Source organism: Macrobrachium nipponense, chromosome 3, assembly GCF_015104395.2.
Source record: "Macrobrachium nipponense isolate FS-2020 chromosome 3, ASM1510439v2, whole genome shotgun sequence".
Taxonomy (NCBI): Eukaryota; Metazoa; Arthropoda; class Malacostraca; order Decapoda; family Palaemonidae; genus Macrobrachium; species Macrobrachium nipponense.
This window is the reverse complement of record NC_087202.1, coordinates 112,465,198-112,485,203: the sequence shown is the minus strand read 5'-3', so window position 1 is coordinate 112,485,203 and position 20,006 is coordinate 112,465,198. Positions and strand designations below refer to the sequence as shown.

At 34.8% G+C, this 20,006-nt stretch overlaps 1 protein-coding gene across 15 annotated transcripts in view; it reads right to left on the bottom strand.

Moving 5' to 3' along the window:
* Positions 1–20,006, bottom strand: part of LOC135221971 (cyclin-dependent kinase 14-like) — a 237,740-nt gene that overhangs the window by 138,200 nt on the left and 79,534 nt on the right. For 10 of the 15 annotated variants that reach the window (XM_064260040.1, XM_064260041.1, XM_064260043.1 and 7 more), the window contains exon 3: positions 14,195–14,281. In XM_064260040.1, the coding sequence (XP_064116110.1) occupies positions 14,195–14,281 (87 nt within the window). Of the gene's footprint in view, positions 1–295; positions 349–14,194; positions 14,284–20,006 lie in introns of those variants that run through there. The other 5 variants (XM_064260051.1, XM_064260052.1, XM_064260055.1 and 2 more) reach the window with 3 other exon arrangements.

Below are 20,006 nucleotides of genomic sequence, written 5' to 3'. Positions count from 1 at the left end.
GATAATTGACGACTAGTTGCCCTTGAGAGCTTGTAACGTTTTTTAATAAATAACTCCGCTAGATACCATCCAGTGTGAATGAGGTCCTTTTCGTAATATAATATATATATATATATATATATATATATATATATATATATATATATACATATATAACATATATATATATATATATATATATATATATATACATATATATATATATATATATATATATATATATATAGTACGCATAAAGTACGCAAAGTCTTCATGAATTGCAAATGTAGGAAAGGAGATTCATCACCGTACTTACTCTCTACCTCAGGTTCGTTGGTTATATTGCTTTTCTTTAACCCGTTTCCTCACCTGTGGGGAAAAACAAAAGTAAATTGAAGCATAAGAAACGTAGACTTAGCTTTCAAGAACATATCTGATTTATCACTTCTTTAAAAACAACCAGAGGACTTCCAAGGTTTTAATAAACTCAAATTTAATGCACAGTGTCTTTGTACGTCCTCCTCAGTGACTTCTATATATATATATATATATATATATATATATATATATATATATATATAATATATATACATATATATATATTCTATATATATATATATATATATATCATAATATATATATATATATATATATATATATATATATATATATATATATATATATACTATATATATATATACATATATATATATATACAATATATATATATCAGTATATATATATATATATATATATATATATATATATATATATATATATATATATATATATAATATAGAATGAATGTATTGATTCATATGATACTAGTAGTTGTAACAGTGTAATACGTATATGGCATCTTCGTGAAATGAATACAACAGAAAGGCTCGTTCAACTTTATAAGGCATGATACGATCTTACTACTATTGGGTTTTTCTCTCTCGCTAAAAACACACACACACACACACAACGAGACGTAATAGCAAGAGAAAGGAGCATTAGTTTTATTGGCACTCAAAAAAATAAGTAAACAATAAAAAGAACAAACGAGACGTAATAGAACAAGAAATGAGTATTAGTTATGCTGGCATTAAAAAAAAGAAGTAATTAAAATATAAAAAAAAATATAAGACTTAATAAAACGAGAAAGGAGCATTAATTATTATTGTTGTCATTCCCACATAAAAACAAATGTAGGTGCAGAGTGCAGTGTTCTGTATTTTGGGAGAGAGAGAGAGGTTTATGATGTTAACCTAACCAAGGTCTTCAGAACTTGTTAAAAAAATTTTATTGTACCTTACTATGGGACTGCAAAATGCTCTTTTTATAATGACGCACACATACCATACACACCTAGGCTACAGTGGTAGACAGGATACTCTGAATACTCTGTGACCTTTCTAAATCAAGTTGCCACATCATAATTTCCGTAAATTCCACTGTAAAACATACACGTCACATCACAATTTCCATATAGTCCACCGTACATACATACGTCAAGCACTTTAACATATGATTACCATTCATACTTTCCACATTTTGCCACAAAACTAACTCATGATTTTGCTCTATTCACATCTGTCCGGGATATAGCAACATTTCTCCCTCTTTTACATAAAAGAATTCTCCGACCAGGATATATACGTAAGGACTATTAGAAACTGGTAGGAACTAGTAGGAACGTGGGACGCACGACTGAAGACCATCTTTTTTTTTCAACAATTTTCTTTGCCATGCGCTCTGCCAAAAATGGGATATGGCCTATGAAGACTATGGCAATTTGAATCCGAAATTTTGTGTTGCAACTCGAAACTTACTTCCCTAAAACTGTCCTCGTCTGTCATAACTACACCTTGAATTTCTGGTCATTGAATATGTGAAATCTTCTAAATTTGGTGACCTTCAACTGACAATTAACATTCCCTGCTTGAGTTTCTGAAAGCAAGACTTTGCAGGTAACTCTTTTAACCTTTAGTTACTTATCCTACGAACTATATTATTGTATTTCATCTTTACACTCCTCTGACAATAATTCCATTTCTGCCTCCTACACCATACACTATTCAGCCTTCTACTTTGAATATCGATTGACTACTCAGTCTCTGATTCCTGGTACAAGTTCATCCACGGAGAAGTTTCATACCCACATAACACAGCAATAGCCCCTCATTGTCAATTTTTTAATTACCACTATCAATTCTGTCAGATGTTTTTCTTGATTCAGGCGTTCTACATTGTTCCTCTTTGCTCTGAAGCGTCAAGCCACTCACTCACATGAAGAATTCATAATAAACATATGACCTACAAGCTTTTCCTTGTTTACATTCAGGCTCTCCTACTTCAACAAATCTTAGGGTGTGATCAGACTACAGTAAAACACATCCTAAGCACAGGACTACAACTCATCGTATGCATATCACAAGCAGGTAGAAAGCAAACAACCACCATCTATGTAGAACGAATCTGGCAAATAAAGCACTAGGAAAGATTACTATCCAAGTCACTGACTTGCATTCACCCTGTTGGTGATATGTGTGTGTGTGTGTGTGTGTGTGTGTGTCAAGCTGATGAAGTGTATATATGACATACTATTTTCCTGCAGTGCGAACACACCGTTACACAACCCATCTTGCTTTCCCAACCAAAACTGCATCATTCCCTTTTCCAGGTCTACCAAGAAATGTTATGAACTTACAATTTTTTTGTCACTTTTACCAAGTGGTACACATCCATAGAAGAGAACAGTTATTCATCTCATCCATTCCTTTTGAGAATCCTCTGCCTAGCATACCTGAAGCCTCCGTGTTAACCAATCGATTCCACTGTTCCATTCTTCAATCCTTCAGGTACTCTTCCTGCATAGCAAACAGTCATATCCACGTGCATTCTTGCATCACTCAACACCGTCTCGCTAATATGGCCTCTATGCAGCAGCATCCCTTTAAAATCCTCACTCATCTGACATTTGCCTTGCTTTCCCGCCCCCCTCCCCAGACAGCATCTCTCCATTTGCGCCTTTAATCATAATGGCAATCTGCTTATTTACCTTTCCTCCCGCGTTCATTTCCTTGAAGATTGGCTCAGTGTTTTCTAAGCCTTTTGCTCAGATTGAACGCTGTGTTTAACATACCCGACCGTTTTCCATTCAGTGCGTCCTTGACTGCATTAATGATTCTCTTGTGTAGAGTTACATGATCTCTTTTGTCTCGCAGATGAACTTTAGACTGCCTCCTATTTCACTTACATGCATCATTTGTCTTCCTTTACCTGCAAATATTTGCTTCTGGTGCGATGAAGACACCCTTAAAATTTGCATACTCCGCGAACACCTCATCCCCTTCAATGTCTTTCACTAATGAGCATATTTCATCCATTTTCTCATCAAACTCTTCTCATCTCATTCTTATCAAACTTATTATAAGTAATAATTTTTCCTTTCAAGCCACTTACAATCAACAATCAAGTCGCCTTCTGAACACATTTCCACAAGGCTTACCGGATATAAATGTATTTACATTCTTGGAGAATGAGAAAGGATGGCTGTGCTAGTTGATTTAAATGTAAAGGTTGGTGGCCAGAGGAGATCTTATAATTGGCAGGAATACTTTGGAATCAAGAGCTGGTCTGTTGGAATCCAAAGAGGTTTCATTATATATATATATATCTATATATATATATATATATATATATATATATATACTATATATATATATATATATACTATATATATATATATATATATATATATATATATATATATATATACATATATATATATATATATATATATATATAATATAGATATACTTATATATAAATGCTAATAATATACTATATATATATATATATTATATATATATATGTATATATATATATATATATATATATATATATATATATATACAAGTAAAAGTAATACTACCCTATAAACAATTTTATAGGTTCTCAAGTTACCCCTATGAACTGAAAGCCTCCATTCTCTCTAAACCCCTCTTTATTCCTATTGGCTATTTTGGAATCAATCACCACAGGTGTCCTGAATGGGGAGGAGCTTCTCTGGGCTAAGATTTTAAATGGACAGGGCCACAGCAGCTCTCTCTCAGAACTTTATCAGATTTCCCAGACGCATCTCATAACTCAGATGCCTCTCACCTGCAGAGCTCCCTTTCCCTCCTTTAGCTCCCCTGCTTCCTCTGGGGATCCCACGTTTTCTTATACCGTCCATAGTGCATAGAAATGTCAGCAGATGAGAAGACAACAAAACCAAGGATTTCTAGTGCAGTCAGTGAATCGTTTTTGCCTTTTACCTGTATTGCGTTTCACCCTTCCAAGGCAACTTTCCCCCCTTCTTGGTTCAGCTTCTCACTCCCCAATTTTGGCTCAATGAGGTGATTAATTCCCTTTGAGGTGCTAGTAATGATATTGAACATCCCCCAAGTTAATCACACAATGCAGCATTCCTTTCTGTATAAGCTCCCAGTCATTTATGCTCCCTTGAGTGAGCTTTAATATGCAATGCTAAGAGCAAGTAATGTATGATGTTTTCCCACGTGTCCATCACCTTAGCACTGATGCTAGAATGTAATATTTTTGCAGACAAAGATCGTGCCTGATTGTGAGAGAAATATATACTGGGAACCCTTGGTTACGACGCTTACAATTACATAACCCGCTTTGTGCAAATCAATTCTCTGGGTCTGGGTCATTTCCCAACCACGTGTTTCTGGTGGACCTGCCATCAACCACCTTCCATTGATATCTGGACCTACACATCATCTAGATTTAAATATAGTTCATTTAAACTAAAGTCCAGAGTTTATGTTAATTCCTCCTTTTCAGTAATATCGGCCTTCAGCCGCAGATTTTTTGTTTGTCATAACTCTCGACCCTCCAGTCAAGGCCTTTTCAGGAGTGATAGGAAGTCACATAAATACATTTTCAAGGAGGGGACGAGCAGTTTATAACAATACACACACACACACACACACACACACATATATATATATATATATATATATATATATATATATATATATATATATATATATATATATGTGTGTGTGTATGTATGTATGTAATTGTAATAGCCACAATGAACTCTTACATCTATATAAATAAAAATGTAAATGTTCCTTTGTTCAAAATCTTAAATCTCCAAAATTTCTTCACCGATTGCTTTGAAATTTCGGCACGACATTTTGTTTTTATAATGGGGTTTCATCCTACTCCCCCCCCCCCCCCCCCTCTCAAGGGAGTGGGGGGCGAGAAGAGATTCCCTGAAACAGAGCTGGTTCTGCCTGTGAAATGGGGCTGGTTATGCCCGTAGACTTAGTTACTTTACAAATTTATCATACATAATTTCTGTATGCATATGACTTATCATTTGGAAAAGAATACTATAGGGTAAACATCAATGACATCAAAGAGGGTGGAGTTTGAGAAGGGGGTTGACAGAGAAAGAATGAGAGGGAGAGGAAGTGAGAGAGAGTAGACTGTGTGTTAGAGAGAAGAAAAGGGAAAAAAGACAGAGTGTTGGTAATTAGTGAGAAGAAAGAGGGAAAGAGACTGTGATTGTTGGAAAGAGAAAGAGATAGTAAGAGAAGGGAGTGAGAGGGAGAGGAAGAGAGAGCAAGAGAGTAGAGGGGGTGTTAGGTAAGAGAAAGATGGAAAAAGTGAGTGAGAGAGACAGAGAAGAATGGTTGTTTGAGAGAGAGAGACCTTACCTTACAGACCTTACATTTTGTTCGGGTTGCCCCAGGTCCCTCAGTGTGAGGCACCTCTAATGTCTACCAGAGAGTTGCTAGTACATCTTCCGGTATATTTTCCATCTTCCAATCTTGGATGGTCTGGGATGCAGCTGAGATATTTGTTGAGCTTATTCTTAAACACCTCTACGCTCACTCCTGATATATTCCTCAGATGAGCTGGCAACGCATTGAATAGACGCTGCATTATCGATGCTGGTGCGTAGTGGATTAATGTCCTGTGTGCTTTCCTTATTTTTCCTGGTATAGTTTTGGGCACTATTAATCTACCTCTGCTTGCTCTTTCTGATATTTTTAGTTCTATGATGTTTTCTGCTATTCCTTCTATCTGTTTCCATGCCTGAATTATCATGTAGCGTTCTCTTCTCCTTTCTAGACTATATAATTTTAAGGATTGTAGTCTTTCCCAGTAGTCAAGGTCCTTAACTTCTTCTATTCTAGCTGTAAAGGACCTTTGTACACTCTCTATTTGTGCAATATCTTTTTGATAGTGTGGGTACCATATCATATTGCAATATACGAACATATGTTTTATAAAGCATAATCATGTGTTCAGCTTTTCTTGTTTTGAAGTGCCGTAACAACATTCCCATTTTTGCTTTACATTTTGCCAATAGAATTGCTATTTGATCATTGCATAACATGTTCCTATTCATCATCACACCAAGGTCTTTAACTGCTTCCTTATTTGTGATTGTCTCATTATTAGGTCCCCTATATGCATATAGCTTTCCTTCTCTGTCTCCATAATTTACTGATTCAAATTTATCAGAGTTAAATACCATCCTATTTACCTCTGCCCAATCATATACTTTGTTAAGGTCTCTTTGTAGAGCGTTCCTATCTTCATCACAAGTAATTTCTCTACTTATTCTTGTGTCATCAGCGAAACTACTCACTACCGAATCCTTAACATTACTGTCTATGTCTTCAATCATAATAACAAACAGTATTGCAGCTAACACCGTACCTTGTGGCACACCGGATATTACCTTGGCTTCATCCGATTTCTCATCGTTTGCAATAACTATCTGTTTTCTGTTGTGTAAAAATTCTTTTAACCATCTTCCTACTTTATCCACGATATTGTGTTTTCTAATTTTCTTCACTAATATATTATGGTCTACCTTGTCAAAAGCTTTTGCAAAGTCTAGATAAACCACATCTGTTTCATTTCCGCTTTTCATATTTTTGAATATGTTCTCACGGTGGACTAACAGTTGGGTTTGTGTACTTTTTCCGGGTACGAAACCATGTTGTCCTATATTAAACAAATTATTTTTTATTAAATGTTTCATAATATTTTTCTTCATTACCCTTTCATACACTTTCATAATATGTGATGTTAGACTCACAGGCCTATAATTACTTGCCTCTAGTCTTGATCCACATTTGAAAGTAGGGGTAATATATGCTAATTTGTGCTCATCATAAATCTTGCCTGTATCTACACTTTGTCTTAATAATATTGCAAGTGGCTTTGCGATAGAATGAACTACTTTCTTTAACAAAATAGCAGGAACTCCATCAGGCCCTGCTGCAGCTCCATTTTTAATTTCATTAATTGCCTGCACAATATCAGCTTCATTAATATCTATGTCAGCTAAATATTCACTATTTTCGTCCCTTACTTCTATATCATTATCTTCATTATCTATTCTAGGGGTGAATTCTCTCTTATATCGTTCTGCCAATATGTTGCAAATTTCCTTTTTTTCATTCGTTAATCTCCCTTCAATTCTTAGAGGGCCTATTTCTATTCTTCTTTTATTCATCTTTTTCGCGTATGTGTATAATAGTTTTGGGTTTTGCTTGATATTTATTAGGGTTTTTTCTTCCAAGTCCCGTTTTTCATTTTCTTTTGATTGTATAATCTTTTGTTCTGCATTTTCTATCTTACTTTTTAGTTCTATAACTTTCCATGCATTTTTTTCTTTTGCAAGACCTTTTTTCCACTTACTGATTTTCTGGAACAAGATCCTTCTGTCTCTTGGTATGCATGACTGATGTTTACTTTTCTTCTTCGGTATATATCTATCCACTATTTTCTCTAATATCTTATATAATATCTCCGTATTTACCCTTATGTCATCACTTACGAAAATGTTATCCCAATCTTTGTTTAATTCTTCATTTATTTCAGACCATTTTATATTTTTACTGTAGAAGTTGTATTTTCCATATCCTTCCCACTTTTTCATTTCTTGCTTATCTCTGTTTTCACTTGCTTTGGAATGGACTGCTAATTCTATGACATTATGGTCTGAAATACTCGCATTATAAGCTATTATTTCTTTAACATAATTCATCTCGTTCACAAATACTAGGTCTAAAGCATTTTCCTTTCTTGTTGGCAGGTGATTTATTTGTTGAATGTTGTATTCTAGTAGCATATCTAATAGCTTTTCGAATTGCCTCTTATCTTCTGCACTACTATTACTCTCTTTTTTTATATGTATAAGTACAACCACAATCTCCTATTCGTTCTTTCCAGTCTACGAAAGGAAAGTTGAAGTCTCCAGATAGGAGAATAGTCCAGTCCTTGTGATTTCTACATATATCATCCAATTTTTCTATTATTAAGTCAAACTCTTTAGTATTAGGAGGTCTATATATTACTATGTTCATTAATTTTTCAGATTCAAATTCAAATTCTACCACTATTAGTTCACATTCTGAGTTACTATATTTCTCATATATTTTTCCTTGTTTTTTGTCTTTCCCATATATTGCGGTTCCCCCTTGATTCCTATTTTTTCTATCTGATCTATATGTTTGGAACCCTTATATTTGATCATCATTCCCAGTCTCTTGCGAATACCACGTTTCACTTATATTCATTATATCTATTTTCTTTTCAGTTTGGGTTAGTTCTTCTAAGTACTCTATTGTTCTTTTTGAGTTACGCGTAACTAAACCCTGCACATTCATCACTATGACGGTTTGCGTGTTTTCTCCTTCATTTAATATTGGTAATAATAAGGATTTTCCCATGTCTCTTTCCTGTTCTGGTATGTTGTTCTTTTTTTCATTTCCAGAAATTCTGACATTAAAAAATCCAACTTTTCCATATTTGATCTTCCTTCATCTAAATTATTCATTTTGTGTCTGAATCTGCAATTTTCTCTGTATCTGCAATATCCTCTTGCATAATAAATACAGTTATTATCTCGTTGATGGCTTGCTTTTTTTCTTTTACCTGATATTCTTTATTCCTCTCTTTATTTGTTTCTTTCTTATTTTGGATTTTATTACTTGATTGATTATTTATTTGATTATGATTCATGGCTACAGGGTGCATATATTTTCATTTTTTGTCGAACTTCATCCTTTTCCTTCTTTTAGGTTTTTGCATATTTTTTGGATGCAGATCTCTGCAATCATCCTCATAGCCATCTAGGTATGCACATTTACCATATATTTCATAGTTGTGACATACCTTAGGATGTTTATAGTAACATCTTTCTCCAAATCTGCAATTCCCTCTTTTCAAAAGGTTGCAGACTTTGTCTTTTTTGTCTATTTTTTCCTCTTTCCCGTCATTGTGTAGATCTGGGTAGAGCCTCTTCGGGATTTTCTTTTGTGTTGTCATATCGTAATTTATTTCTTCATAGGTATGCTGCTTTATTGCCTCATATGTAGTATCAATGAGTATCTCTGCATCCATACTTTTATCTTGTTCTTTGTTTTCCTTATTTTTTTCTGTCATTTCAGTTTTGTTTACTTTTCTTCCGTTTTCCTCTTCTTCTTCTTCCTCTTCCTCTTCTTCTTCATCCTCAACTATTTGTACATTCAATCTTGATTTAATAACATTGTCTATCCATGATAGACATGTTGAGCAAAATATTCTTGTATCTTTTCTCATATCTTGCATTACCTCAGCACATTGTGGATGGGTCGGAATGTTGCATGCAGCACATTTTCTGATTAGGTTTTTTGGATTAACTAAGCTATACCACACCTTACACAGTTTGCATGCTTTTGGCAATCTTTTTCCTAATGCATCAATTAGGATATTCACAAGGTTCACCTTATTCATTTTCTTTGTCGGAATATGTTGGTTTATGTATATTTTCTTTATGAGTCTCTTGACCACTTGGATTTTATTTGGAACTTCTTCAATTATTTTCAAGATGTTTTCAGTTGATTTGTTCCAGTTTGAAGGACTATATCCTTCTAATATATCTATGAATGCTTTTGTATCTATTTGGTTAGGACTGTTGCTGATCTCATAATGAGAAATGCCAGTTCCCTTCCTGCTACCTCATCATATTGCGAATCTGCCAAGCAATCTAAATTTCGCCATTTTTTCCCGCAGTTGGAACTTACTGCCATCTTGTTCTGATTTACAGTATTTCACTTGATAAACTAACTTAGAATACGCTTTATCCTACTATTGTCACACTAATCTTATCACCGATAGTTCACGAACACTTCTAGATATTTCTCAAATTCTAGACGTATGTTAAACTTGTGATATCTGTTGATTAATCTGACTTCGCGTGGGAACGTCTCACCAAGCAAGATAGCTACTACGAGAGAGAGAGAGAGAGAGAGAGTTGGTGTTAGTGAGAAGAAAGAAGGAAAGAGACAGTGATGGTTGGAGACAGAAAGAGAGTAAGAGAAAGGAGTTTTCTCTTTTCTTTCTTTTCCATTTAACCAGACTGAGCCACAGCAACACATGGGCAGGTACAGCTAGTAGTATGATAAAAAGTGACCAGTAGAATCTACATACATACATACATACATATATTATATATATTATATATATATATATATTATATATGTTTAATTATTAATACATATATATATATATTAAATTATAATAATATATATATAATATATAATACCTTATTATATATATATATATGTATATATATAAATCTATGTGTTATATATATATATACATATTATTAATATATATATATATCATATATATATATATATTATATATATGTGTGTGTGTGTGTGTGTGTGTGTGTGTGTGTGTGTGAGTGAGTATACATAATTAAATATATATATGATTATAATCACTTGAGGACGTGATTCATTTATCACACATATCCACCGGTGAAAAATAAGAGACGGGGTATAGGTCCTCCCTGGTTTCGATTCTATTTCCAAGTCAATGGCTTGGAAATAACGTCGAAACCAGTCAGGACCTATACCCAGTCTCTTATTTTTCATCTGTGGATGTGATATATATATATATCATATATATATATATATATATATATATATATATATATATATAAACACACTTGTAAAAGAACATTTGATGAATGGCCACAGTTAGATAACGGGCTAATATAAAAAAAGATGGAAAAGCAAGACGATGGTTCCACTGAGAAGAGATGTGTTCACTTTTAGGCTGAAGCAAAGGTACAGTGACAGAAGTGTTAATCAGAAAGGTACGAGTTGAAATTATTAATGCAAACAATTTAGAGACAAGCGCTGGATAAGAAAAAAGTAAGAACTGAATGAACGGAAAGAGAAAGCTAATAACAGTAAATATTAAGAAAGCAAACGATAACCAAATAGATCGACTGGGAGCCAGATGAAAGAAGTGAATGAGGAAATAGGAGAGACAAAGTTATAATTAGAAGCTCTGCATAAATTATGGACCACATAATAACATAATAGTGTTGGGGGGAGGTAAAACCCTGGATATTCATAGGAAGGAATTGTTAAATGAGTAAATCTTCAGTAAAGTCGAGTGTGGCTGCTAAAAGGATTAAATGAGAAGTGAAAGAGTTAATATAGTGAATAAAGTTTTTGTGAAAATGAGGTAAGAGTGTCAACACAATAAATATAAAACAACTTTATTATGATGAAGTAAGAGGGTTAACAAAGAGTAAATGAAACAATTTTACAAAAAACAAGCAAGAGGGTTAACACAGAGTAAATAGAGTAATTTCATGAAAATGAAGTAAGAGGGTTAACAAAGAGTAAATAGGGCAATGTTACGAAAATGAAGTAGGAGAGCTAACACAGTGTAAATAGAGCAATTTTATGAAAATAAAATAAGAGGGTTAACACAGAGTAAATAGAGCAATTTTATGAAAAACTAGCAAGAGGGCTAACATATTAAATAAGAGAATTTTATGAAAACTAGCAAGAGGGTTAACACAGATTAAATAAAGCAATTTCATGAAAAAGAAGCAAGAGGGTTAACACAGAGTAAATAGAGCAATTTTATGGTAAAAAACAGGAGTGTTAACACAGAGTAAATAGAGCAATTTTATGAAAATGAAGCAAGATGGTTAACACAGAGTAAAGAGCAATTTTATATAAAATAAAACAAGTGGGTTAAAATAAAGTAAACAGAGCAATCTTATTTAAAAAAAAAAACAAGAGGGTTATCACAGAATAAATAGAGCAATTTTAAGAAAATGAAGCAAGAGGGGTAACACAGAGAGAATACAGCAATTTTATTCTAAAGAAACAAGAGGGTTATCACTTATCACAGAGTAAATAGAGCAATTTTATTTGAAAAAACAAGAGGGTTACCACAGAATAAATAAAGCAATTTTGTAAAAAAGAAGTAAGAAGGTTAACACAGAGTAACTAGAGCTATTTTGTTAAAAACAACAAGAAGGTTAACATATTAAATAAAGCAATTTTATGAAAAAGAAGTAAGATGACTAACCCAGAGTAAATAGAGCAATTTTATTTAAAAAAAAACACGAGGGTTAACACAGAATAAATAAAGCAGTTTTATGAAAAAGAAGAGGGCTAACACAGAGTGAATAGAACAATTTTATGAAAAAGAAGCAAGAGGGCTAACACAGAGTAAATAAAACAATTTCATGAAAATGAAGAAAAGGGCTACACAGAGTAAATAATGGAATATTATGAAAATGAAGTAAGATGGTTAACACAAAGTAACTAAAACAGTTGTGAAAATGAAGTGAGAGGATTAACACAGTAAATAAGAGCAATTTTATGAAAATGAGGTAAGAGAGTTAACACAGAGTTAACAGTAAGTTTACGAAAATGATGCGAGAAAATTAACAGAGTAAATAAAGCAACTTTACGAAAACCTTGCGAGAGGGTTAGTTAACACAAGAGTAAATCAAGAAATTTCATAAAAATAAAGTACGAGGGTTAACACAGTGTGAATAAAGAATTTTTTTGAAAGTGAAGTGAGAGGGTTACCACAGATGGTAGAACAGGACAGTTTGGTGAAAACAATTTATGATTTAATAACAAGCGACGCTGGTCCACTGGCATGACAGAAATGTTCGAAGTGAAAGATTTTAATATCCTTTTCCTATACTTGAAGAACTATATAGTATTTGCAATTAAGAATGGCAAGGAAATTGCTAATTTTGCTGATTTAAAGCATAAAAAAGTTTCCTCTTTTTAAACTCTCCTGGAAAGCAAAGTTATCTTAGGAAAAACGGTTTACAGGTGAAAACATACCTGCCTATCCTTACTTATTAGCTTTTAACTTGTGTAGCTATAAAAATTACGGTTACCATCATTTTTTGTATAACAGGGATTTCATGATCAAATAAATGCATAAATGTCTAAAATAAGAACTAACAGCCCCAGTCTCATTTTCTCTATCTTTTTATTACGTGGTCACTACGTTAACTCTCCTAAATAAATATTAAACAAAATAGCTTAACGCGAGCCTGAGCGAATCACGACCTGGCTATATACAACTGGAACACAACTACTAAATGGACGAATCAAGCTGTAATAGCAAATATTTAGTGATCTGTATTTTTGCCACAATCAAACCTTCGTTCGTGGCATAGGTCTAGCTTTGGGGGCTAAAGCTATCTGAAGAACGAGGGTTGTGTAGGAGCAGACAATACTTGTCAAGAGTCAATTTTCAAGCTTATGGAATTGAAAGAAATATGTTCGAAGAGGTAACAATAACCCTTTAATTCAATCCGTCACAGAATAACATGAGTAAGATCCATTAGGTGTCTGGTTCTCAGGTCTGGTGAAGAATTTCCAAGGTTCACATTCTTCTAATTAAATGGGCTTAAATTCCATATTCTTAGCAGCATAAATTCAAACGTAAATAATTAACAGAGAGTACAGAGAAGGGAAATGTTTATTAGTTAATGGTGAATTTATGGTTTCTCAAAGTCTAATGACTGAAGCACAAACGAAGAAAGGTGTATTTGAAACGAAGTGTCATTTACATCGTACGTTTCAAGGTCATATAACCTAACGAATGTTTGACATATGAAGCAACATGAACAAAAAAACAAATTTTAAAAAGTTTTTATAAAAAGAAATTTTTTTTTCCTGACGAGGGGAGCGTTAACACAATTTCAATCAAGTTATGTATTCAACTGTCAAGTGCTACAAACGCATTTGCCTGCGTTTGGTTGTGTCACCTGGTATTCCTACCGAAAGCTTCTAAAAGGCGTCCATCTAAGAGATGACACCAGCAAAGAGGAAAAGGCCTTTCTTTTTTTATTACTCACCTAATTTTCCAAAACTATGTGATATGCGTCTTTTGAGCTTTTGGACTTTGCTTAGCGCTCCTCCCTTTTTCTCCCTCATCACCACATCTGGAAAAGATCAGAATGATAAACGTCACTTTTGCGAACAATGGCGCGCAATCTAAACACAACCACTCGCATGCGCGCTCACACACACATAATACATATTCACATATATTTATATATTTCCATTCGGGTGCAAGTTATTCATTAGGTCTAGTGAATTCGATATTTAATGATATTTGTGGCCTAAGACTTTATGAGCGCATATAGGCATATACATGCATAAATACATATATATATATATGCATATATGTATGCATGTATGTAGTATGTATGTATATTAAAGGGAGCCCATAAAATCGCCAAAATATATATAGTAAGTACTATATTTCAGAGAACCGTAACTCTCTCTCTCCTCAGGGTAGGCTAATGGACAATGAGAAAAGTTACAGAAAAGGCGGTATTATATCAAGAGATCCACACCTTTTTTCCCAGTCACATATATATATATATATATATATATATATATATATATATATACTATATATATATATATATATTATACCATGCACCAAACAGAAATCAGACTAATAATGACAAAAATAATGTTCATTAAATTGGAACAAAAAAAATCTGGTAAATATTACCACACTTTACTATCCGTCAAATACCAAAAAAGACGATTATATCTTATCAATTATAAATTGTCTACAACTAATATACTGCTGTACAAAATAATGTCACTGACTTAGAGTATCAGGAGTTGTATACATTTACAAGAGCTTTTTGGTGTGAGCCATAACAATGACACTGGAATTTATCAGCAGAGTAGGTTGATTTAAATGCCGGAAGTTAGTGTACAGGGGGTGAAAAAGTGGAGTTAGGGGGACAATAGGATACTTGAACCAATCATTATTATAGCTGCTACGCAACTGCAGCAAGGAGGGATGAAGTAGTCAGAAGGGGATGAAAAGGTGCTCCAATCCGGAATTAAGGCAGTTTTGAGATAAAGTCTAAAGAGGCCCTTACACTGAACGATTGTCTGAACGGTTGTCAGAATAATTGTAGTTATCGACACACACCATCCAGACAGTATGAACAATCTCCGCACTGATTTCAGTCTGAACAAAGATTTTGTCTCGGGAAGACACGGTATCATCTCTATAAGAAACGTGCGCGATAACGTTATATTGGCATACAAACACATACATTGAACGACTTGTGTATGAGAGACATAAGTCGCGAGCCAGCAACCTGGTCTTGACAGATTCCCGCTGAGATCGTTCAGATCACGAAACTCCGCCCACTTTTGCATTCAGACAAGGCCATATCCAATGTTTTTGAGAAAGATATAGATAGTCGCTTAGACAATCGTTAAGTGTATGGGGTCATTTACGACCAGGTTGATGGCTAGCGACTTACGTTGCATGGAACCAGTGGTTATTCAGCTACGGGACCAACGGCTTTACGTGACTTGCGAACCACGTCGAGAGTGAACTTCTAACACCAGAAATACACATCTCTAACACCTCAAAGGAATACCCGAGAATGGAACTCGCGGCCACCGAGGTGGCAGGTCAAGACCATACCGATAACGACAATTGTTCAGACAATCGTTCACTGTATGGGGCCCTTTAGTGCGGATAATCATGGATAGAGCGGAGGCGATCTTCTTGTGAAAATCACTTTGAAACGCAAAGAAAGATTACTTAATTCGATTAATACAGATTTTTGGCATTATGCCAAGCACTGGGGCAAGTAAGGCCGTTCAGCGCTGAAATAGAAATTGACAGTGAAAAGGTCTGAAAGGTGTTGATAGAGGGAAAGCCTCGCAGTTGCACTATTGAATCAATTGTTGGGTGGAAAGTAAGCTGGAAGAAAGATAATATGAAAGGAGGTTCAGTAAAAGGAATGAAAGTAGTTGCAGCTAGGAGCCGAAGGCACGCTGCTAAGAACCTTAAGTAATGCTACACTGCACCGCATGAGGTGCATTGAAAGCACCACCCCCTTACGGAGTTATATTTGATGATTGGATGGTGGATGATCAACATATACCAATTTGCAGCCCTCTAGCCTCAGTAGTTCTTAAGATCTAAGGGCTGACGAACAAGACAAAGCCAACTGAACGACTTTCTTTCACAGAAAACTACAAAACTGGGTTTCTATTCTGTTATTACTCCCTATACAAACTACAGATAGACCCACACACTAGAAGTAACGGTTGTCCAGTAAAATGTCACGACCACAGGTGACATTATATCATAACCCATTTGATTTAATGCTAATTGTACATGAAGCTGTGCTAGCGGATATACACTGGCCATACAAAGAGCTGCCCTGCTCGTGGATTTTGGCCAAGTACAAAACGCAGGGACTGCAAAATATCTGCTGAAGTAGAAAGTTCACATAATACCTGACCATTTTATTTGAAGTTTGCTCTACTGCCAAGTCTAACAGAGTAACTTTAGCATCTCTGGAAACCACAAAGCAATAGGGAAAGGAGATTCATTATATTAGTCACATCGAAATCTTACCTCTGCCACATTTGGCGTATATCTTTCATTTTCTAAAGGTGGGATTATGATGCGTTAATTCTCTATCAACAGGTGGTTCTGCTCTACATTGTTTTGCATGACCCAAGACTATCTCTCGCTTCAACTTTATCGATTAAATAATAACTGTCAGCTGAAACAGCAACATATTGAGACCCTTAATGATACTTTTTTTGATACCATCTCTTAGACTCTTCAACTACAATGATGGGGATGAGCTGTCAAAACTCTTAAACTTCCCCAGAATTCATCCTATTTATTTACTGTTTTACCTTTTCTGCCGCATATGAAGTCAGCTTGTAATGTCCATCTTCGTCGCCAAATGTAATGTCCATATACCGTAGGACGTCCTTTAAAACCAAGCAGACTGGAATTGACTTTTTGACTTTTATTTCAGAATAACCAAAAACCAAACTGAGAAAGCCGACAAAGAATGAGAATGAAAACATAAAAGTGTGCACCAGCTGCAATAACAAGTAATGAACTCTTACACAGCAATACAACATTTATAAATAAAGGAAGAGGAGATTAACAATTCTGGGGTAAAATGCATCATTACTCTAAATACCCCTATTTGTTTACAAATATTAGGCTGGTTTTACCGAAAAGTTCAATGAGGCTACACAACCGCTGCCAGTAACCCTCAGCCCCATCAGCTCAGGCGCCAAAAATAGCCTCCTTAGGGACCTCATACAATTAAAGGGAAAAGTGCAATGAACCCAGTTTACCTTCTATGTTTATCAATGCTGTGCCTTTGAAGGCTACGCCAAACTAGCCTTTTACATAATGCTTACAACTGAAAATTCTGAATAGCCGTAGACTTTGTTCGGGATTAGCTTAGAATAGCATGCCCAATTTCTTTCGTATTTGAAGAAATGGACTTATTTTGGTCACAACATCGTCTTCAATCATCTTTCTATTAAAACCATTTGCTATTCCTCCTCCTCCCTCTGCTTTACCTCTAATTTTCTTCCTTTCAGTCTTCTGCAAAAGAAAATATTGTGCAGGCTGTTAGACCGTCCGCACTTTTTTCTGTCGCACTTTTTTCTGTTCGCACTTTTTTCTGTCCGGCCTCAGATCTGAAAAACTGCTGAGGCTAAAGGGCTGCAAACTGTTATGTCGATCATCCACCCAATCATCAAACATACCAAATTGCAGTCCTCTAGCTTCAGTATTTTTTAAATTTTTTATTTAAGGTTAAAGATAGCCATAATCGTGCGTCTGGCAACGATACAGACCAGGCCACCATCGGGCCGAGGTTAAAGTTTCATGGACCGCGGTTCATATAGTATTATACCGAGATCACCGAATGGTAAATCTATTTTCGGTGGCCTTGCTTATACGATGTACAGAAAACTCGATTGCGGCCGAAGAAACTTCTTCGGGGCATTTTTTACTTATTAGATTTGTGTCTGTTTATTTAAGAGTGACCCGTTTTTTCCGTTTTCCACATGCCGTCCTGGGACATTCATTTATAAGGCAGTTTTACTGTCAACAAGTTCCTCATCCAATCGGTGCTATGGCACAGGATTACAGGTTTCATCATTCCGAAAACCAGCGGGCAGAACTATACAAAAATTTAACAACAATGGCTAAAAGCTCATCTTGACATGGTAGCTGGAAATAAAGTCACAGCGAAAAAAAAGTAACAGAAAAATGTCGCAATTTTGGATAGGAAAAGAATTCACAGGTCAAAAATTCTCATTAATCTATGATGGCCGGTAATCAAGTCATAGGGGAAAATTCACAATATTTCTTGGGGTCTTCATCTTTGTGATGTTTACAGTCTTTTGTTTATGTTTTTTATGGTTATCCCCGACGGCCTTGTACTAAACACGCCTTTGCAAAGTTGGATAAATACAGAGTAAAAAAGAAAAAAAAACCAACGGCTTTAACTAAACACGCCACAAAGTTGGATACAAACCGAGTAAAAAATCAATAAATCAAAACCTTGGGGTCACTACCTATGAAAGATTAATGAGACATTTTTCCCTGTGACTTTTTGACACCGAATTCCTTTACATGCATACGCAAGTAACTATGACACCCCTCCGAATAGGCCATTCTCGTCTACCACACGGGCATAAGCGCCTCAGTGACGTCATCGGTATGGTGTTGGTGCGCCATCTCGTTGGCCGACAGTTCGATTCTCGGGCATTCCATTGAGGTGTGAGAGATGTGTATATCTGGTGATAGAAGTTCACTCTCGTCGTGGTTCGGAAGTCACGTAAAGCCGTTGGTCACGTTGCTGAATAATCACTGGTTCCATGCTACGTAAAAACACCTTACAAACAAACCACACGGTAATCCAATGAGTAATCCACAAGGCCTTGTTCTTAAATGCTCTGAATGTACAATCATGACAACTAATTACACATTAAATGTGTGAATTACCAAAGTATGGCCTGCAGCGGCCATCAAGTTTTGGAAATCAATTGATCAGTGAAATTTTTATTAGAATCTTCACAACATTTGAGATTCATCCAATTACAAAGTTTCTGAAAAATTGTAATTTGACAAAATACGTATAAAAAAATATCAATAAAACCAAATCCTTCGGGTCATCCCTGTGAGAGCTGATGATCAGCTCAGTGGTCTGGTAAAACTGTTTTAATAATAAATATAATCAGCTTTGCTAAAGGGATGTGTAATTTTGAACTTTAGAGACTACTCACCAGAGCGCATTATTAAAATGTACGAAAAAGCAGTCACCAAAAATTAAAGCAACATTTCGAGAGACGCTTCCTTGAACAATAATGAAGCAGTGTCATGTCTATGGGAAGGAGAAAGGAAAATAATGGGGGGTGAAGACTTAATAATATACTGAGAGGGATAAACTTGATCGTATTCTGAAAAGGTAGACTTTATCATATTCTGGAAAGGTAGACTTGATCATATTCCGAAAAGCTGGACTTATTAAGTCCACCTTCCCAGAATATTATTAAGTCTACCTTTTCAGAAATATTAAGTCCACCTTTCCAGAATATTATTAAGTCACCCTTTTCAGAACGTTATTTTCAGAATATTATTAATATTCTGAGAAGGTAGACTATAATATTTTTAATAGGTAGACCTAATAATATTTTGAAAAGTTATAACATTTTGAAAAGATAACTTTAATAATATTCTGAAAAGGTGGACTTATAATATTCTGGAAAGGTAGACTTAATAATATTCTGAAAACAGCCGTAGATAATGTTTAACTATGTTAACTTACTATATCAACCGTGAGTTACGAA